We start from the raw sequence: 22,959 nt of genomic DNA on the forward strand, positions 1-22,959 counted from the left end.
CTCCAAATTTATCATCAAATATTTATTCCTATTACCCAATATCCCGATAATGTGCTAAATACCCCTTGACTCACTCCGAGTCAAGTATGGATCCCATTGTGAGTTTCCCACTGGCTTGCCTCCTAGGATCGTCTCATGCTGAGTAACCTTAGCATAACCAAATAATAATGAAGTACCACACACATACCTATTATATGCCAAATATACCCAAAACGGACTAAATTATGAAAATTACCCAATTAAACATAAATGGGTCCACATGCATATTTAATACACCTAAACATGCATATCAAGTCATATTATAATATTATTCACATGATCACATACTGATACACATACATATCATATAATCACATAATTCCAAAATTCGCCATCATGGTCCCCTAATCAAAGCTCTAACCTTATTAGGAAATTTGGGTCGTTACATTGATACCAAGCGAAACTGTCAAACTTAGTTCGCGCATATGCTGATGTCGTGGCATACTTGCTTATTTCGAGTCTATCTTTCGAGACCATAATTTCTATTCTCGAAATTTGGTTGTAAAAAAAACATTTTTAAACTTAAGTGTATTTAAAGAGAATTTTGAATAATTTTTCTTTTATTGATTTTTTTAACATTTTTTCTTTAAATTTTTTCAAGAACTAATAGAAAAATAGAATTTTAAATTTTTATAATTAAAGGCGGCACAATTTGGTAGTTGTCAAAGTTCGGAGACAAAAATGTTAGTTATTTTATGCAAATTGTAACAGGGGGCACGATCTGATAATATCAATAGTTCATGAGGAAATTTGAACATACCATATATTTTAGAGGACACAATTAATCTCATAATATCAAATGTTCAGCAAGAAAAAATATTGTTTATTCAAAAATAAAATTTAAAATCTGCGTTATAAAGTCAAATAATTATGAATTATATATCCAAATATTAAAAGATCAAATGATTGTTAATTGCTAAAAGATAAAATAAAGTTAGATGTTTGGGGTTCTCAAAGTTGAAAAAAATCGTAATCTTACATGCTTTGATACCATTAGGTGTTCCTGCTATAAGTTAATTAGACAAACTATCGAATTAATAAATCCAGTCACGACTTACACTCCAATCTACGTGACTTATGATCATAAATGATAGATTGCTAGATCAATTAACTCAAAGGTTAATCTAGTAATTTATAACAGTAGCTGCCCTCAGATACGATCCATAATGCATACGATGCTTAGAAAGTTTAAGAATTGTAATTAAATTATAAATATTTATAATGATCAAATTTTCATTAGTAAAATTGTTAAATACTAAATAATCAAATTTTCAATTTGAGTTCTATAAACCCAAGATATATATACATATATTCATTATTATTTCATAACAAGCCCCTCAAATAGAACTATTTTTTATTTATTAATTTTTAATGCAATACACAACATTACGTACTTATATATTTTGACCACAAACTTGACTTGGACAAATTAATAATGTAAGCAAAATAACATTAATTAAATAAAAATATGACATGATGCATGGTGTGCATGACATATTATTGGAGAAGTTTCTTTATTACAGAGTACAAAGGCACAACTACTCAAACTGATAATTAATAATAGTTTTCTTCAGAGTCCAACTAAGTTTAATATTTAGTTAAAACTCGTCGACGATATTCTCCTATAGCCCATATTGGAAAGATATTACGATATGATGCGAAGTTTAACACCCCATTCTTCATATGTATTCCATTTACTTCCTGCAATCAAATATGTTTGATAATATATGTAAATCCTATAATTTGTATTTTTATAGAAATATCTTTTTTTCTTAAAAGAGAAAAATTGTTAATTTAATTGTTTATTTTTATTATAATTTTTGGAAATATTTGTTTTCCTTTTATTATAATTTTCGGAAATATTTGTTTTCCTTTCTTATATTTTTCGGATTTGTTTGGAAAATATTTGGTTTCCTTTATTCCAATTTTCGGAATCTCTCTTTTCCTTTTGTGTGATTTTTGGTCAATAATATGCTTCCTTATTTAACATATATTGTCTCTTTTTGTTTATAAAGGAAACAAAGGTTATTGCAAATATTCGGTACTTACCCAAAGTTATTTTTTGGATTATTTGCTGACATATTTTCGTGCAGCTCAAGGATTGCAATCAGGAAACTAGTTCTTAATGTCATTAATTACTGTTTCATTTTTAAGCTTGTTTTGAGCCGACACAGGTCTGAGCTGTCCCCACCGATATCGCATCTGTCGGATCAGCATCTTCTAAATAAGACAACTCTTCATCAATCAAGATTAACTACTGTGATTCTTGCCTTTATTAGAAGAATTCTTTCTCTGCCTTTGTGAGCACGAAAAAGACTATAAATAGGGCTCTAAAGGCAGTGAGAAAGACGAACTCTTTGGTGCATTATTCGTGAGCTTTATTGTAATATTTGAGAGTTCCTCTTTGTATTCAAGATCATAAGTATTCACGTGATCTTGTAGAATTATGTGTGTTTAGTTTTTAGTAGTGAGCTTATACCATGTTCATGAGTGAATACACATTGTAATTTGAACACAGCGTTTGTAGTCTTCGGGAGAAGATTTTTTACAAGCCTTGCGTCGGGAGGATGCAAGCACTCGCTGACCATTGAAGGGAGTTCAAGTGGTTGAGCGTTTCAATCAAGATTAGATTAGTGAAGAGAAGTACAACAAGTTGCGGAAAATCTCAAGAGGGAGTCTTGTTTTGTTTAAGTCAATGTTTTTGTACTTGTGATTCTTTATTAATTGGTTTTATTCTCTGGGCGTGGCCCCAAGGAGTAGGTTATCCGAAAGGGTTTCTGAACCTTGTAAAAATTCGCTGTGTTCTTTATTGTTTTGCACTGTCTTTTTATTGTGTTCAGTTTCTGTCGTGACAAGTTTGGTTTCTGTCCCGACAGAACTGTATTCTGTGTAAACAGTTAATTACCATTCCGCACTTTAATTAATTCACTTGGCTTAATTAATTTGGTAATTATTAAAAATGGAATTTCAATATATTCATCAAATTAAACATACTACCTAATAGAGCTTACATGAAAAATCACACTTTGCGAGGTATATATTTATACTATAGGAGTTTCAAAAAAAGCCCCGGCTGTTGTGTATTCCCAACCTGTGAATAGTTTTCGGCGCGATTTTTTTCATTACCATATATTTTGTAGTTATTTAGTAGAGTATCCTACAAATTTTCAGAAAATTCTGAACAATTTACAGTGCCGAAAACTAGATTCAAAACAAATTGTTGCATGCGTGACTAATTTTTTTATGCACGTGGAAAAAAACATGTTTGTACTTAATTTTCGGCACTGTAAATTATTCAAAATTTTCTAAAAAATTTATGAGTGCTCTAAATAACTACAAAATATACTGTCATAAAAAAAATCGCGCAAAAAACTATTCACGGGTCGAGAATACACAAAAATCCTACCAATAAAGCTCTTTTGGCTGAATCCCCTACAATAAAATTTGTCTATTCATTTATACAATTTATGAGAGTTATACATGTATATGTACACATATTGTGTACATATATAATTAATGTCATATATACCTGTTGAGGAAAGTCACCATCTTCAATTTATTCATTGATCAATAATCTTATTCCTCGATGTATGGGTTTTGGATCGATATCAGCCTGAAATTGAATATAACATTACGTGGATTATGTGTCTTATTACATTGATGAAACTTTTAATAATAATTTCTTATTCAACTTTTAACATTTTAATTTCATAATACATATATATTTCCTGATAATTTTTTTTATTTTTTTTTTTATAAATCAGAAAATTTTCATTAATCAACCAACAATTATTACAATTAAGTCCTCAAACAGCCAGAGCTACAAAAACAGGACAAACCCAAATAGACTCAATACAGATTCCCGTTACAAATTCCCAAACCAAACTAAGTTTCTTTGACTAATTTTCTTTGGCATTATATATGCAATTTTTGTCTTTACATTGAATTTCGTATTCTGTACAATCTTCTCAGGCTGAGTAATTTTCCCCAGCCAAAAAATCTCATTCCTCACCCTCCAAATTTGGTAAACCAGAGCTACAATGGCAGCCGAGTAGACCTGCTTCCTAAAAGTAATAACTTTGGCACGATCAATTCATCTAGTCACTTTCAACAGAGTTGTTGAATTAGTTTTCCAATTCAACCAAAGCAGAACTTGCTGAAAGCATTCAAATTTTTTTTTAGTTTTGATTAATTTTTTGTTTGATATTATTTTATTTATTTAAAATTAAAAATATATTAAAAGTAAGAGGGTTGGGCAATCTGCTAACAAAAAATATAATAATAAAATGGGGACAAAATAGTAATAATTTCTTAATATTTGTTGATGAAAAATTAAAATTTGGGGATCATTTTATCAACAAAAAAAAAGTTAAATAAAGACTAATTAATCTGCCTACACACACAAATGATCGAGACCAACAGTACAAATAAGCCTATAAGAGAATTTTCAATGGAATGCTAAATAAATGATGCATTGCTATATATTTATATATCTATATATACATCAATTTGCATATTAAAATGTTATTTTGCTGCTTTGTCCATTTTTTGTGACAAATTTAACACAATTCAGATGTTGTATATTAGAAGTGGTCTATCAATCTATGTTTGTAATTGGAAATATAATATACTCTCTCTCAACCACAGTGTCTGCAAGGAACTCTATGGGATTTAAGTACTGCAAGATAAGAGAGCTAAAATTACAAAATAATTAAGCTTTTTCTTCAATAATCATTTAAGGTAATTATTTAAGGAGATGTAGACTCTCTGCACATATGGACAGGTCCTATAATTATTTAATGTAATTACTGTATTATTTAAAAAAAAAAAAATCCCATGACAATGTGATCTGTGGGTATTTTCTAACATTATATTTTTTTTACTAATTTGTTATGCAACAGCAATAACTAACTATAATAATTCTCACCAAAAAATAAATGCTAAACTATATAATAAATACATTTCGTCAGCATGTGAAGATTAGTCAAGTAAACGTCATTGTCGTCTGCCTAACAAAAAGATGGGACCATAATGAAAGAAATTTCGTCCATAGTCCGCCAATTGTAAAATAAGTTATCAATAATTCAATTCCTCCATAGAAAAGTTCCGTCCGCCAATTGTAAGTATTTTGTAAGAGGGTTGGCTGGCCATAAATATAGATGATCCAATAGCATGTGACACACACTACTCATCCAACATTAATATATTAATCTCTGCTTCTCTTCCATACACTACAACAAAAAAGATCATTTACGTCAGTTTATAACTGTCACAATTGATTTTTTGCATCAGTTTGATATATGACGCAATTGCCTACAACGCAAACCAGAGTGTCATTTGCGTCAGTGGGGCACTGTCACAAACTGGCATTTGTGGCAGTGCCCCACTGACGCAAACGCTTGGCATTGATGATCTTTTTTATCAATTACAAGGAAGAGGAGTATTTTCAAAGATTGATTTGAGATCTGGGTATCACCAATTAAAGATTAAAAAAGAGGATGTACCAAAAACCGCATTTTGAACTCGGTATGGCCATTATGAGTTCCTTGTGATGCCATTTGGATTAACTAATGCTCCAGCTGCATTTATGGACTTGATGAACAGGGTGTTTAAGGACTACCTTAATAAGTTTGTAATAGTGTTTATTGATGATATTTTGGTGTATTCTCGATCCGAAGAAGAACACGAGGAACATTTGAGGTTGACGTTGGAGAAATTAAAAGAAAAACAACTCTATGCCAAATTTAAGAAATGTGAATTTTGGCTAGAGAAGGTGGCATTTTTGGGCCATATAGTCTCAAAAGATGGTATTTCAGTGGATCCATCAAAGATTGAAGCTGTTAGTAAGTGGAATAGACCAACAAATGTTTCAGAAGTAAGGAGTTTTCTAGGATTAGCAGGCTAATACCGAAGATTTGTTGAAGGATTTTCCAAGATAGTAATGCCATTGACACAACTGACGAGGAAGAATATTAAGTTTGAATGGACTGAAGCTTGTGAGAAAAGCTTTCAAGAGTTGAAGCAAAGATTGGTTTCTGCTCCAATACTTACTATTCCATCTGGATCAGGAGGACTTGTGATTTATAGTGACGCTTCAAAGCAAGGTTTAGGGTGTGTGTTGATACAGAATGGAAAAGTCATAGCTTATGCTTCTAGACAATTGAAGGACTATGAACAGAAGTATCCAACACATGATCTGGAGTTGGCAGCAGTTGTTTTTGCACTAAAGATTTGGAGACATTATCTGTATGGTGAGAAGTGCGAAATATATACCGATCATAAAAGTCTCAAGTATTTCTTCACTCAGAAGGAATTAAATATGAGACAAAGGAGATGGTTGGAGCTAGTGAAAAATTATGATTTTCAAATACTTTATCATCCTGGAAAAGCAAATGTAGTTGCAGACGCACTGAGTAGAAAGTCTCATGGTAATGTGTCATTTTTTAGGAAATTGACAAGACCACTTCAAGAGGACATGTGCAGAGCGGAGATTGAGGTAATCACAGGAAGATTATCATTAATGACTATTCAGTCTACCTTGTTAGAGAGAATCAAACAAGGTCAACGTGAGGATCCTTACTTGGTGGAACAAAAAGGTGAATTGGAAAGTGGGAAGGTCAATGAGTTTAGTGTGTCATGTAATGGGATGCTAAAGTTCAAGGAAAGAGTTTGTGTCCCTAATAATGAGGAGTTGAAGAGAGACATCCTTACTGAAGCTCACAATACCTTGTATTCAGTACATCCGGGAACGACCAAGATGTTTAATGACTTGAAAAGACACTATTGGTGGCCCAACATGAGAAAGGATGTGGTCGAGTTTGTAGCCAAATGTTTAACCTGTCAACAAGTGAAAGCTGAACATCAGAAACCTGCTGGTTTACTACAACCAATACAGATACCAGAGTGGAAATGGGAAGAGATTACTATGGATTTTGTAGTTGGATTGCCAAAGACTTCTAAACAACATGATGCTATCTGGGTTATAGTAGACCGATATACCAAATCAGCACACTTTCTTCCGGTACGCATGACTTATACTATGGATCAGTGGGCTGAATTATATGTTCAGGAGATTGTTAGACTTCATGGAGTGCCAGTATCTATAATTGCAGACCGGGATGCTCGATTTACTTCATTGTTTTGGGAAAGTTTGCAAAGAGCATTGGGTACAAAATTGAAGTTTACTACGGCATATCACCCCCAATCTAATGGACAATCTGAAAGGACCATTCAAACTCTTGAAGATATGCTTCGAGCTTGTGTCCTAGATTTTCAAGGATCATGGGAGAAGTATTTGTGTCTGATAGAGTTTTCCTATAACAATAGCTTTCATGCAACGATTGGTGTAGCACCATATGAAATGTTATATGGCAGATCACCAATTCATTGGGATGAAATGGGGGAAAGAAAGTATCTTGGTCCAGATCTGGTCAGAAGGACAACTGAAGCAGCAGAGAAAATAAGAAAAAGAATGTTAACTGCTCAGAGTAGACAAAAGAGTTATGCTGATCGAAAGCGAAGAGATGTGGAGTTCAACATTGGGGACAAGGTATTTCTGAAAATTGCCCCTATGAAAGGAGCAATGAGGTTTGGAAAGAAAGGGAAGCTAAGCCCAAGATTTATTGGACCTTTTGAAGTATTGGAAAAGGTGGGAAAGGTAGCCTATAGACTGGCATTACCGCCATCACTGTCAAATGTCCACGATGTTTTTCATGTCTCATTATTGAGAAAATACGTGCCAGATCCTTCACATGTGCTAAACTACGAGCCAATAGAAGTTGAACAAGACCTAACATATGAAGAAAAACCAGTGAAAATTCTTGACAGAAAAGAGAAAGAGTTGAGAAATAAGAAGATTTCACTGGTTAAGGTCTTGTGGAGAAGTTCAAACATTGAGGAAATGACGTGGGAACGGGAAGATGAAATGAGATCTAAATACCTAGAGCTATTTGGGTAAGAGAAATTTCGAGGACGAAATTTTTATAAGGTGTAGAGGATTGTAGCACCCACATTATTTTGATATAATATAGCCAATAATCACATGATTGCATTGCATTGCATTATATATCATACAATATGTATAATTTGAGCATATGCATATTCTTACAAGTGTTTTCATGTATAAGTATAAAAGTTGTGTATGTGATGCCTGTATGTATGCTCAATATTATTAACCTTGTGGCATTTGAGTTGTCTTTATGGGTGTTTGATGTGCTCAAGATATAAGAAAGTATGAAAAATATGGATGAGGCATGGAATTAAGTGAGGAAAGTGAGATATAGAAGGCAAAAGATGTTAAGTGGTGAAAAATAGTACAATGTCGATTACTAGTATTTCAGGGTAAAATTGAGTATTAGTGGATTTGCCAAATATAATTGAGGTATGATTAAGGTCTCATTGATGAAGTAAAAGTGGTTTTAGAACCATTAGATCAATTCTTGATGGGAGGTATACATAATCAGTGGTATTGATGCAAAGTCAAAACGAGCTTAGTATAAGTGCGCTACGCTCGATCGGGTAAGCATAACTATTGGGTATGAACTCATATAGACCTAAGGTTTGGTGTGAGTGTTTTACACATAAGGATAATAGGCCTAGCAGATGATTAAGTCGAAATTATTGAAGTGATAAGGTTCTCATAAGTCAAAAGGTGAAATGATGAGATGAAAGGTGTCAAATTTTGATACAATAAGGCCAAATCATTGAAAATAAAGAATTTTCATCAACCATTATCACTTTGCACGACCATTACTCTGAAAAACAGAGAGAAAAGAAAACCAAAAACCATTTCTTGGCTGGTTTGAAGAAATTCTAAGGAGATCCAAGTGAAATCAAAGCCAAAGAAGTGGATTAAGCTTAGTTCTAGCCTTTTTATGGTAAGTTCTTGTACTTGGAAGTTAAACCATGTTTTTGAATTTTTCTGAGAGCTTATCTATGGTATTTTATCTTTTCTAAGATATTTCTTGGTGGTTTCCAAGTGGTTTGAGGTTTAGAAAGCTTGAAGAGATTGTTTTCGCCGAAAAGTTACTCGGTAAGTGAAATTTTGTGTTTTATGAGGTTTTTGGGGTTCTTGGAGTACAAGCTGATTTTTAGTTATTTGATTGAGTATATAAGAGAGTATATATGTTTATAAATGTTTGAATAGATGTGGAGAATCATTTAATTTGGTTGATGATCTAGGAAATTAGAATTTTATCAAAATCGGTATATGATAACTTTATGATGAATTATGTTGGTATTTGGGATATATGGTTGTGGCAGGTTATTCGATGTTGATTATTGGTTGATTTTGATATTTGAGGATAGCTAAAATTAAGGGGAAACTCTGTCAAAATTTCTCCAAATGTCTAAGATAAATCTAATGCTCGATCTAGGTGGTTTAAGGCATTTTAGGCATGTTTTGGGTATGAAATTTGATATGATGTTTTATGGGTATTTTTAAATGAGAGTTCAATGTATTACTGCCATCATTATGATGAGAAATCCATGCCATTGTCAGGATAAGCACATCAATACCTAAGACACCACTTGTTACATGGTGAAATATATTTTGGACAGAAGGTAAGTAAAGTACTCAACTGCAACACAAGAGTTACATGTTATGTGAAAGTATGCATTATATGAATATTTTGTGAGTAAGTGGTATTAACATACATTGACACTTCATCATAAATTTGTATGCATGGCATAATAATGATATGGTAAATTATTATATGATATAAGACCATGCATGATATTATGATGATTAATTATATGATGCCTTTGCAAGTTTTGTGCAACATAAAAGAAAGTTTTAATAAGAAGTTTAAGTTCAGTGCCATTGTTTTGAAAAGGTAAATGAAAGTGTTAATAAGTGTAAACGGAGGCCTATAGTAGGCTTATAGTGGCTACCCAATAATTTGGGCTAGGTTTTAGTGAACCAATTACATTGTTTGCCATGTTTCCATTTTTATTTCTCCTCCATATGAGTTATTGTTATATGTATTGACACCACAGTGTGTGGCCGCCTTAACTCTTGAGCCCGACGGGGCAACGATGGAATAAGGTTTTTAATGTGCCCTACTGTGGTGATGGCTAGCCGGAGGAGAACCCATGGGATTTTATATGATATGTGTAACAAGCCCTGCAGGCATTGACCAATTCAAACAGTGTGCACAATATTAAGGGGCCCAAAATTTAAAAAGAAGTTGTGTATGTCCATTGACATTGGGTAATCATTAGCACTGCATGCATTACTTTGCTTACTGAGCTTTAGGCTCACAGTTGTCTTGTGTTGCAGGTAGAGAAAGAAATGAGTGAATGGCATAAGGAGAACTGAAGCATGGTCCTGACCCTGATTTGTACATATGAACATATCGACCTTTTTGTGGGTTATTTCAGTTATCAGTGTGATATTTGTAATAAAGTGTGAAGTTATGTTTTGAAAACAAATTTGGTTATTTAATACTTATGTATAATATGTTTGAGACACACTTTATGTTTAATGTAAATAATGTGAAATAAGTTTTCAAGTTTTAAAAAAAAAATGTCCAGACTTCCGCACTAATAAAGTATGATATAGTTTTAAAACGTAACACCTCAAATATGATTTTAACTAAAATAAGTGAGAGTGTTACAAGTTGGTATCAGAGCTAAGTTTCAACAAATTTAGCGGTAGCCTTCAAGAATTTCAACACAACTCTTTGGTATTTCTTTCGTTATCTTTTAATAACTTACAAGGCTTTTTTCCAAGATCAATTTTTCAACAAGTCAATCTTTCTTCTTTAGAACTTTTTTCAAGCAACTTGAGTGGTATCGTGCAATTAGACCAGTTTTCAAAGTTAAAAAAGCTTCAAACTCTTTATCTTTCTGATAATAGTTTGTTGTTGGTATCCAACAATAATAATGATACATTTCCCAATACTCTTTCTCAATTATATTTGTCTTCATGTGGTATAAGGGAGTTCCCATACTCCTTAAGAAGCTTAGAAAATTTAGAAGAATTGGACCTCTCCAACAATGAAACTGAAGGAAGTGTTCCCAAATGGCTATTGAATATGGGTATGGATTCATTATATTTCTTAAATATTTCTCACAACCTTTTGACTCAAATAGACTGAATTCCTTGGAGGACTCTAGAGTGCATTGACATTTGCTCCTACCAACTTCAAGGTCAATTTCCAATTCCACTTCCTAGAGTGTCATCCTTTTCCATTTCAAACAATAAATTGGTTGGGGGAATATCACCATTGATTTGCAATCTCAGTAGGCTTGAACTCCTTGATTTGTCAAATAACAATTTGAGTGGGAGAATTCCTCCATGTCTTGGAAATTTAAGACTCACAGTTCTAGATTTGCATATGAATAAGTTTCATGGTACCATTCCTCCATCTTTTGCAAAAGGAAACCCTTTAAGTGTTTTGAATCTTAATGAAAATCAATTGGGAGGGACATTGCCAAAATCTTTGCTCAATTGTAAAAATTTGGAATTGTTAGATATTGGAAACAACAAAATAGATGGATCATTTCCCCAATGGTTAGAATCTCTTCCGATGCTCCAAGTTCTTATCTTGAGATCTAATAGATTTCAAGGTTCAATAAGAAATCCCAAGCTAAAACTTCCCTTTCCAAAATTGAGAATTTTCGATCTCTCTGGAAATGAATTTGTTGGGCTTTTGCCAGAAATATTTTTTGGGAAACTTTTAAGAATGGAGGATGCTAGTTCAAGCTACTTTAACTACATGGAAGTGTCTGTAGATTACAATACTTATCAAGATTCTATGACAGTGGCAATAAAAGGATTCATCTTCGAGTTGGCAAAAATTCATAACATGTTTGTAATAATTGATTTGTCAAGAAATAACTTCACAGGCAAGATTCCAAAGTCGATTGGTAAGCTCAAGTCACTGAAAAGTCTCAATTTGTCACATAACAAGCTGACAGGTAATATCCCACCATCATTAGGAAATTTGATCAATCTAGAAGGGTTAGATGTCTCCTCTAACAAGCTTACTGGGAAGATTCCATGGCAATTGGCATCAAATCTAAATCAACTCGGGTTTTTAAATCTTTCTATGAACCAATTGGAGGGACGGATACCTCGTAGCCGACAATTCGATACGTTCACAGAAGATTCATATAATGGAAATTCAGGTTTGTGTGGTTTTCCAATATCTAAATCATGCAACGAGGACATGGCACACCAACCATCATCTTCAACGTCTCAACAAGAAGGAGATGAGGAGCATGTGAATGGATTTGATTGGAAAATTGTGTTGATGGGATATGGAAGCGGAATGGTTATAGGAATTTCAGTGGGATCCATGGTCCTTAAAGATAATATAATTGATGGGCTTGTCAAAAAAATGAAAGCAAAACAGTGGCATCTTTTCAGGAAAAGATCAAAGCGGAAAGTTCGTCAAAATGGTGGAATCGGGACAAGACATTAGTTTGCAAATTTTTAATGTTTTGTTTAAAGTGTATTAGAGCTTGTAGGTGTGTTTAAAATAAATCGCATGTTTAACTTACAAAAAGTTTAGTTTATTGTGGTTCATTATTATTATTATTATTATTTAAGTTTTATTTAATTAATTTTACTCAACTTTTGTACAGTTTGATATCGAGAGAATTTCAAAATTATACTTATTATCACATAAACATTGTTAGTCACTTCTCATTTCTTTCCTTTTGATCTCTCTCTATATATACACACTCATAAAAGTCTCACAAATGGCGATCAAAACAGATGTTGCTTAAAAAAAGATAAGAAAATACAGAGCTAAAGCTAATACAATAAAAAATATTAATTTATGGTTTGGACGCGCCTTGTAAAACTATTACAGCTTCTTAATAAAGCTATACTATCTCATGTAATATATTTATCTTTATATATTATAATTATGAATCTAATGAAACCGTTGGTTTCCATTTAGATTTTACACTTTTTTTTTATTGTTTTATAACATTGTTAGTTTTAAAGTAACAAATTACATGAATTAAAAAATAATAATAAAGTCATTTAAATAAGATAAATAAACTGAAAATAAAAATAATAAATAATAAATGAGCCACAATAAAATATTTATGTGTTTAAATTTATTATTTTCGTTCTTTTATTTATTTTGTCACTTAATATATTTTGTTTATCCAAGCATATATGTAATAGTGCTATAAGACATAAATGTAAATATTTCTTATTTTTCACGTTTAGTATTTTTTATGAGAAATTACATATTTTAATTGATTTAGCCATTAATTGAATAATATATATTTATATATAAATCTTTTTTACTTTAAATTTTTTTAATAAAAAAATTAAAATTTGATCAAATAAACTTTTTAAATACATACTTTTAATTTAGAATTTCTTAACAATTTATTATTTTGAATATTTTTTCTAAATTAATATTAGAAAATACTATTTGATTTTAAAATTAAAATCACCATATATAATATATAAATCAAAACATAAAAAAATCAAAATATAAATTATTATGAACACTAAATTTCAAACTAATAAATAACATCAAATAATTTACTTTGAAACTAGAATGTATCATATTTTTATATGTAAAAAGTGTGTATCTAACATATTCTTAGTTTAACAGATTTTTTAAAATAAAAATTACGATATCATTTATTTCTTTTAAAATTATAAACAATGTTTTGGCTTAATTTTTAAAAAATATGTTTGTGTCATTCTTTTATATATAACATTGTTTATTTATTTAAAATTTAAATGATAATTAAAAAATATAATAATTTCTAAATAAAACTAAGCAAACGTGGATTTCACGTTGTTTATATTTAATATATTATAAATGTGAGTTTAACTGAAATTGTTGATTTCCGTTAGATCTAACACTTTTATTTTATTGTTTTCTAACACTATTAGTTTTAAAATTTATATAAATTAATAAGGTAAATAAATAAAAATAATAATAAAGTCATCTAAGCAAGGTTACTAAATTAAAAATAAAAATAATAAATGAGCCATAATTGTTGACCCTCGATTTAGTCAACTGACACGGAGTCAAATGCTTGATGTAATGTAAAGTGTTGAAATAGATCTAATGGAAAAAATAATAAATGACACACAAAGTTATAGTGGTTCGGCCCCAAGAACTGGTAATGACCTACGTCCACTTAAGCTATTATTGATATCAGTTCTCAATGGAGTGATCAAAGAACTAGGGTTCTCTGAGTTTCACAGACCTGAGAGAGATGAATAATACAATCATAAGATATTAGCCCTAAGTCTCTTGTAAAGCATAAACTTAAATCAGTCAAAAAGTCCATTCCTTGAGCTATTTCTCTCTATTTATAGGCTCAATGAGGGTTACACGAATTACTTACAGATATTCTTTCCTAAATAATCGGATCATCATGGATCATGAGAGATAATCTCGGATATGATCATAAATATACAAGATCTTTTCAAAACATACGGAATATACGACCAAGCTGGTCGTATAGAAGACCCAGATGTTATGTCAGGGGAACCTCCTTGGTCGATTGGTCGAACAGAACTTCTGTCATGTGTCAGCCATGTGTTAAAAATGTCTGCCACGTCATTCACGCCTATTCTTTGGATAACAATAATAATTTCTCATCACATGTTTTAAAATTTCATATTAAAGTTTTTAAATTACTCTATCAATTATGTTTTCAAAACTATAACTGAAAAGTATTTACGTGCTTAAATTTCTTTTTTTTCTATTATTAATTATTTATTTTGTCTTTTAATGTATTTTTTTTATTGCAATATACATGTAATAGTGACATGAGTCATAAATATACATATTCTTATTTTGTTGTTTACTTTTTTAAGTGAGAAATTACTTATTTTAATTGCTTTAGATATTAATTGAATAATATATATTTATATATAATTTTTTTACATTAAATTTTTTTAATTAAAAAATTGAAATTTGATCAAATAAACTTTTTTAAATACATATTTTTAATTTAGAATTTCTTAATATTTTATTATTTTGAATATTTTTTCTAAATGAATATTAGAAAAAATTAACATGTTCATATTTCTTCCTCTCATTTTTAATGGCAAAAATTGAAAAATATATACTGTTGATTAGAGTGTATAATGCATTGCCATTTTATAATGATGATGAAGATCCCAAGTCAAATGTTTCAAGGTGAACAATTATTTGGGACATATATATTTTTAAATTGCTATTAAAAAAAGTTTTAAGAAAGAGACTTCATGATTTACATATATCTCTTCTAAATAATAAGTAGGTAGATAACGGAAATTATTGATTTTAACGATTTTTTATTTTTTTTAATGTTAACTTTAACAGAATATTCTTATATTTAACGGTAGTTTGTAAACACTTAAATTTAAATAAAATCAAATAAATAAATATTTAAAATAAGATATTTTACAATAATAATTATTTAAAAATTATAATTACTTAAACAAATTAAAATAGGATATTTTAAAGATATTTTACAATGGTAATTATTTTAAAATAACAAATAATTAATCAAATTAAAATATAATATTTTTGAGATATTTTACAATGATAATTATTTAAAAATAATAAAATCATTCGTTTTATAACTTAAATAAAATTTAATTAAACTTGAACTCACTTATTAGAATAATATCATATTAAACATATAATATAATTTACTGTGAATTAGCACAAATTATTTTTTTTAAACTAGCAATAAATTTAAATTTAAAATTCACGTATAATATTTAATATTACATTAAATATATAATATATAGTTACTTGTTGTCACTCCCAAATTCAAAAACTATAACAAACATAAACTTAAACAAAAATAAATAAATTATTTAAAATAAAATATTTATTTCAAAATTAATATGACATTAATATAAATTTAATAAATTCTATAAATAAAACTAAGCAAACGTGCATCTTGCACGTTGCTTGTATCAATGCAAAAGAATTAGAGAAATGCAATGATTAAGGATACTTAATAAATTAAAAAAAAATGAATTCCACAATTCGGGTTTCCGTTGCTTACAAAAATTGGTATTTAGATGAAATTGTACCTGTCTAATTAATTGTGATGATCTTAGGAAGCTTCTGATAAATTAATAATTAAACCCATCAAAATAATGTGTAATAAAGGAACGTAATATATAAAAGAAGATCATTCTAATTAAGCACACAAAAATCTTCTTCTTTCTTTTATTTATTTAAAAAATATATACAATATAAAAATAAATTTTTATTTTTTATTATATGACAATTCCACATGAACATTTAAAAGTGTAATCCTAACAGAAATCTCAATGTCAAATTTTTGCTTCAATATTGTCCATCAAAGTTATGAATAATCAATAAAAAAAAGAAATAAAATTACAATTAATAATTATATAACTAGCCAGCCATTTTAAAAGACATTAAAAATTTAAATGTTGACACTCCCCTTTTGGCTCTTTCGTCTTTCCTTTTTGAGTTTTGAATTTGAAAATATTGATTGGGACATAACTACTGAACATGATGAGATGACTTGACCATATCTATAATCATAACTAATATATGAATAGAAATAGTGGATAACCACGTTTGAGATGGAAATTATCTACCAAACAAAAAGGAATTTAAGAAGATTTAAATTAAAAATAAACAAAATATAATTATTTTCATTTATGGGTGCATTAATACAACATTCCCCAATTAATACTTACTGTTTTTTGCTATAAAAGAAAATTACATAGTGATTTATGTATAAATTTTTAAAGTACTAAATAATTTTTTACACTAATTTATCTAAATAAAATTTTCTATATGAAATGTACCCGGTCATTATCGTACTTGCTCCGTTATAAGCTTTGTAACTCTCTCTGAACAGAGTTTAAGTTATAACATAATCGATTGGTTTAATTAGAAATAATAAAGTTATCCCATAACTATAATACTTTCCACTATCAAATTAATCATTCTTTGTCTACTTTATTACAGCCACGTATATAAAAATATACATGACATAAAAAATTTATTTTTTAAAATTTATTGTTAAATAATATTGTTTGTATGATGAAGCTTTATAAAAGAAAATATTTCAAATAATAATCTTACCAATCACTTCTCCGATTTTACTTTGTTCATTGTAAGGGCAAATTACATTTTATATAATTTTTTTAATAAAGTTTGCAAAAATATGATTTTTTTTAAGAATTTTCACTTTATAAGTTTAGTTTCTTATATTTTTATATAAAAGTTAGTTTATAACATAATTTTACTCTTAATCAAATTTTTTATATTAAGTTAGTTATCAATTGTGTTTTTCATATTTTTTTTTTCTTTAATAAGTTTTCTCATACAAATTAATAAAAATATCATCCTCGTATTTTTAGACACTAATAGCATAAACACCATATTTATGAATAATCCCTTATCTAATCTTTAGTCTTTATTACCAAATTTATAAATATCCACGAGAATTATCTTATATTTATTATTTTGATAGAAGAACAATAAAACACATAAAAAATGTTGAAAAAAGAAGAAGAAGCATGATTATGTTATACCATTATTAATGAAGTGTTCATTAATTAAAAGCCATAACAAACTAACAGCTTTAACAACTTTATTGCAACAGTAACTAACTACAACTACCAAACTTTTATAAAAATCCTACAACTACCAAACCTTTATAAAAATTCTACTAATTCTGTTTATATAATTCTCGGTTGAAAAAACCTATGAAACTTGAGAACCAAATTATAATAATGATAGGTTTTGTTACAGTAGTTTTTTTTTATGTTCTAATATTTATACAGGGAACACGCATAAATGAGGTATTTTCTAAATTTGATTTTTCTGTGTTGAATAATTAATTGAAGATGGAGTGAAAAATGATGCTTGCAGCGGTAAAATCATACTTTTGAAGTTATAAAAAGAAGAAAACAGAGAAAAACAGGACAGCTCCAAAAGACCATTTTAGCTAGAAATGAAACTAACATTACAATAATAATAATTTCCTATTTCTCAAGAAAAAAAATAATATGTGTAAAAAAATTTATTGGCTAAATTTTATTTTAGACAAAATATTTTAAGTAAATTGAGAAAAATTAGTAGCATATCCTTAATTAATTGTCACATGATTCAGCTGGTTTTAGTATTTAGTGAATATAATATTTTTACCATATTTATTACAATTAATATTTATTGGTAAAATATTATATTTAAATTATCTTGTGAGAATATTTTAAGGCATTATGTCCATTCATAGAATATAGATGGTAATGATCTGGTCATTTTCATTGATCAACAAGGTGAGCCGAGGATGAGTGGTGATGATGTAATAATGAACATTTGCATACTTAAATTGCAAATGATGGTCAATCTCAAGTACAAAAACACACAATAATAATAAGGAAACTAATTACTCTTATTTACTCCAAGGCATTATTTTATAAATTTATACCACCCAAAAAGACAAGAAAAAAAGAGGAAAATAATAAAAACACAAAATACTACAACACCAACATGAGCTTTATTACAACATGAGACTAAATATAATTAAATCTAAATAAATAAGAGACACTCCTTGCCAATTATGACACCACATTGCTATACTACAACCACTTCACAAACAAACCTGCTCTTCCATTTGAGAAAAAATTAATATAACCTATGAAGATCCCAAACACAAAGCCACATCCATACCCCAATAGCACAACTTTCCAAGTAAATCCATTTGCATCCTCCGATTCATTTTCTTGCTCCATGGTCGATCCTTCATATTCCTCATTGCATGGTTTGGACAGTGGAAAACCACACAAATCTAAATTTCCTTTGAATGAATCATTGCTAAAAGTATTGAACTGCTTACCATTGGGTATTGGTCCCATGAGTTTGTTTTCTGAAAGGTTTAAGATTTCGAGCCATATTAAATCGGTCAACTGCAAAGGAATATTCCCACTTAGCTTGTTAGCAGAGAGGTCTAACCACTCAAGGTTAGTCAAATTTCCCAATGATGATGGTATAGTACCTCTGAGCATATTATGAGAAATGTTGAGGCCCTTGAGTGCGTTCAGCCCTCCAAGGAATACTGGAATCTCTCCACTAAAATTATTACATGAGAAATCAAGAGTTACAAGGATAGTTATGATATGCACCAACTCTAACTCATATCCTTTCATGGTCACTGTAATAGAGTCTTGGTAATAATTATCTCCCATGTACTTCAGTTGGACATTCTCTGTATTCATCATAGCTTTGAAGTTGACAAAATATTTTGTTGGAAGAGCACTGTCAAACTCATTGTGGGATAAATCAATAATCCTTAAATCAGGAAAAGGATATTTGGTTTTAGGTTCACCTATGGAACCATAAAGCCTATTAGATCTCAAGACAAGAACACGTAACATTGGAAGAGATTCTAGCCAGTGAGGAAATGAGTCATTGAACATGTTATTTCCAAGATCTAGAACTTGAAGATTTCTACAATATTCCAATGATCTTGGCAACCGTCCTTCTAGATGATTTCCATTTAGATTGAGATTTCTCAAAGCACTTCCTTTTGAAAATGTGTTGGGGACAGTGCCATATAGTTTGTTCCTAGCAAAATTCATGACTGAAAGTTGTTCGCTAAATTTTCCCATGCATTCAGGAATGATGCCACTCAAATTATTAGAAGATAAATCAAGCACTACAAGGGATGTCTGTTTGCAAAAGGAAGTTGAGATCTCTCCCTCAAATTGATTTTTGGCTACTGAGAAGAACCATAGAATTGATGATGAAATAATTGGAAGAGGTCTTGAAAACAAGTTGGAACTAAGATCAAGGTATCTTAGCCCATTCCATGGAAGTGGCTCTATGTGTGTTAACAAGTTGTGAGAGAGAGTCAAGTAGGTTAGAGAATTGTTTCCCACTTCCCATAACCATTTAGGAACACGTCCTTGAATCTGATTATGGGAGAGATCTAAAATTTGTAATTGTTTTGAAGATCTTAAAATGCGTGGGAACTCAGTAATGTTGCAAGAAGACAGATATAATTGCTCAAGATTACCCAAACTATAGTTTTTTGTGTTTCCAAAAGTTACTGAAATATTATTAGAGGAAAGGTGAAGATATGCTAACCTTTTGGAAATGAAAAGCTTTTCCAATTCCAAAGTACCACTGAACTTATTTGATGAGAGATCCAAATGTCGGAGGTTTTGACTTTGAAATGTGGATCTTGGAGTGATGCCCAAAAACACAGTTTCACCGAATGAAGTAGTTTCAAAATCACGAATTATCTCCCCAGTAAATTGGTTTTGGCTGAGGTCTAAATACTCCAAATACGGTAGGGCATATATCCATGCTGGTATTGTCCCGTTGAGTAAGTTGTTGTATAAAACCAATTTAGTGAAATTTGGAGCACTATGCACGAGATGGTTTGACGAGTCATAAAATTGAATGTTGTCCGGAAGTGGACCAACTAAGTTACTGGAACTTAAATGCAGAGAAGACAAAGATTTTGGGATATCTTTCAATAAAAGAGGTAAGTCAATGGAGAAGGTGTTATTACGGAGACGTAAACGGTTAAGTGCACTACTCCAATTAGATGTTGGGAGAGAGACATTTGGTGCTTCATTTTCTACTAAAGAAAGAGCGGTGAGATTCGACAACTCAAAAATACTCTCTAGTAGCTTCCTACTCAACTTACACTCGTAGAGATCTATATACATTAAAGAGGGGAAATTTTTGACAGAGATTACTGGTGAGAGAGAAGACAAATCAATACCAGCTAGGTAGAAACTTGTCAAGTTGGATAAGTTTTGAGAAAGTGCTTTAAAGGTATTTTCCCCTATCATGACTTTATACCCCCAATACCCACCAAGTTTGAGTTCAACCAATTTGGAAAGATGGGATATCTCTAAAGGGACATGACCGCTGAAGTTGGAGTGGCTCAGATCAAGATAGGTCATATTCTTGAATTTGCCAAACTCTGGTAAAATAAGGGAGCCTCTAAAATCAATATAAGAAAGAAGAAGCTCCTGGAGATGGTGAAGTTTGAATAGAGTGCTGTTGGAGTTGATTGTGCCTTGAAGGGTGCTACAAGATAAATCCAAACCGATGACGTGGCCTGTAACATTGTCACACGTGATTCCCTCCCACGTGCAACAATTGGTTTTGTTATTCCAGGTGTCTGTAGGATGAAATACAGTTCCATTCTCGTATAGCCTATTACAGTCGACATCTCCAAGAGCAGCATATTTGAATGAGGTCTTGAGTTGGAGAAGGGCAGAGCTTTCATGAGGATGACATTGGGGTGCATGGTCAGGAGAAGACGAAGATGATGAAATGAAAAGTTGAGAATGGATGAGCAAGAAGAAGAATACCAAATAATATAACAACATCCTCATATCTCTCTCTCTCTCTTTTATTATACAAAACTGAAAAATCTATATATTGTTTGATGAAAGTGTATAATGCTGCGCCATTTATTTATAATGATGATGAGAAGATCCAAGTTAGATTTTGAAAGGTGGACAAGTTAATGTTATTTTCTGTCCAAATTAGGAGTCCAGGTGGTAGGACCTTTATGTTTTCAATTTGCAATCAAAGAAGTTTCAACGAAGAATATATCAAGACAAATGCCATATATATATAATATATAATATTAAAAGTAATGTATGAGTTGAAACTTTGAAGAGAGAAATTGAAATGTTCTCCAACTATAGTTGTCTTTCCATACTCGGCAAGACAAAACTCAACCAAATTTTTAAAACTAATTAGTTTTTCTTTGTAAATTTTTTTAAAGAATAAATAAATAGATAAAAAATTGAGCTGAAATATGTGTCTAGGTACTAAATTAAAACCAATATAATCCCCTAAAGATACAAAACTGTTACTTTACAAAATATATATATAAAAATAGATTGAAAAGAAATCTCCAAGTCTTCCATGTAAAAAAGCAAGTCGTCCACTCAATAATAATAATAAAAGTATAATCCGATTAAAGTTTGGATGGAAATCTTTTGGTCATGATGTTATCTTTGCTAACAACTAATTTTGGGTTGGAAATTCAAACTATTGGCATGGAATGTACTTTTTTAAAGGAGTAAAGATATGTGAATACAAAATATGATTGTATGTAATGTTTGATTACATATCATTACTATTTATAAATTATTTATAACATTTTTTTTAATTCAATAACTACTACATTCACACTATCATATCTTTTTGTTTCTACTGTCACCTTTTTTTATCAATTAAGTTTACTACCATCCACACCTTTCTTTTTCTAAATAAAAATTAATAATAAAATTTTATTTTCCAACTGGTATATTTTTGGTTATTAATTGTCTCTTTACAAGACCGAAAGCACGATAATTATTTGTGAATGCTCTGGTCATCAAACTTTATAAATATAAAGTTGTTTTTACAGTTCTTTATATGTATAGAGTTTCCACGAAGTACTGAACTTTATAAGTTACAATAATTCAAACATTCTTGGATCAAGCTATACATACATGTGTTGCAAATGAATGGGTTGATCAAAATTATACTATAATTATGTGTGCTTACAGTACTTGTATATATAAAAATTATTTGAAACTTTATGTTATAAATTTTAAATTATTTTTTATATTTAAAACATATTTCAAATCATTTTTAATGTTAGAAATATGCATTTTTATTAAATAATTAAAATTTAGTAAAATTGATTTAAATTGTAACTTTTGCAACAAAAAAATACTCTACAACTTAAGTGCTACATTTCATACTACTTTTTTGCTACCAAATAAAATACTCAATGATTTAAGTGGCAACCTTTCAGACTCATTATTAATTTTCGCCGCAAATTTCCTTAAAGAAAACTATTTATGCGGTGTTCTAGCTGAAAATTCTTTATTTAAATATGGGTAGGTAACCATTTGGTACCTTGTGTTTTTACAAAGTATTATTTTGGTACCCTCTATTTTCAATAATACTTATATGGTAC

At 30.1% G+C, this 22,959-nt stretch overlaps 2 protein-coding genes and 1 long non-coding RNA gene across 3 annotated transcripts; 2 read left to right on the top strand and 1 right to left on the bottom strand.

Annotated features, from left to right (window-relative positions):
* The first annotated feature begins 8,755 nt into the window (after positions 1–8,755).
* LOC133784461 (uncharacterized) lies at positions 8,756–10,546 on the top strand. Its single transcript, XR_009871353.1, has 4 exons — positions 8,756–8,915; positions 8,996–9,070; positions 9,539–9,600; positions 10,319–10,546. It is a non-coding gene; the product is annotated as an uncharacterized LOC133784461 (long non-coding RNA).
* Positions 10,547–11,378: 832 nt separating this feature from the next.
* On the top strand, positions 11,379–12,467 carry LOC133785964 (receptor-like protein 9DC3). The gene has a single exon (XM_062225176.1). It carries the CDS (start codon positions 11,379–11,381, stop codon positions 12,465–12,467), a length of 1,089 nt encoding a protein of 362 aa, XP_062081160.1.
* Positions 12,468–18,598: 6,131 nt separating this feature from the next.
* On the bottom strand, positions 18,599–21,373 carry LOC133785965 (receptor-like protein Cf-9). Its single transcript, XM_062225177.1, has one exon. It carries the CDS (start codon positions 21,371–21,373, stop codon positions 18,599–18,601), a length of 2,775 nt encoding a protein of 924 aa, XP_062081161.1.
* Positions 21,374–22,959: the final 1,586 nt, after the last annotated feature.

Source organism: Humulus lupulus, chromosome 6, assembly GCF_963169125.1.
Source record: "Humulus lupulus chromosome 6, drHumLupu1.1, whole genome shotgun sequence".
In the NCBI taxonomy this organism is placed as follows: domain Eukaryota; kingdom Viridiplantae; phylum Streptophyta; class Magnoliopsida; order Rosales; family Cannabaceae; genus Humulus; species Humulus lupulus.

What these genes read in the sequence shown, in the direction of transcription:
- LOC133785965 (XM_062225177.1), bottom strand. Translation starts at nt 21,373, where the DNA reads ATGAGGATGTTGTTATATTATTTGGTATTCTTCTTCTTGCTCATCCAT.
- LOC133785964 (XM_062225176.1), top strand. Translation starts at nt 11,379, where the DNA reads ATGAATAAGTTTCATGGTACCATTCCTCCATCTTTTGCAAAAGGAAAC.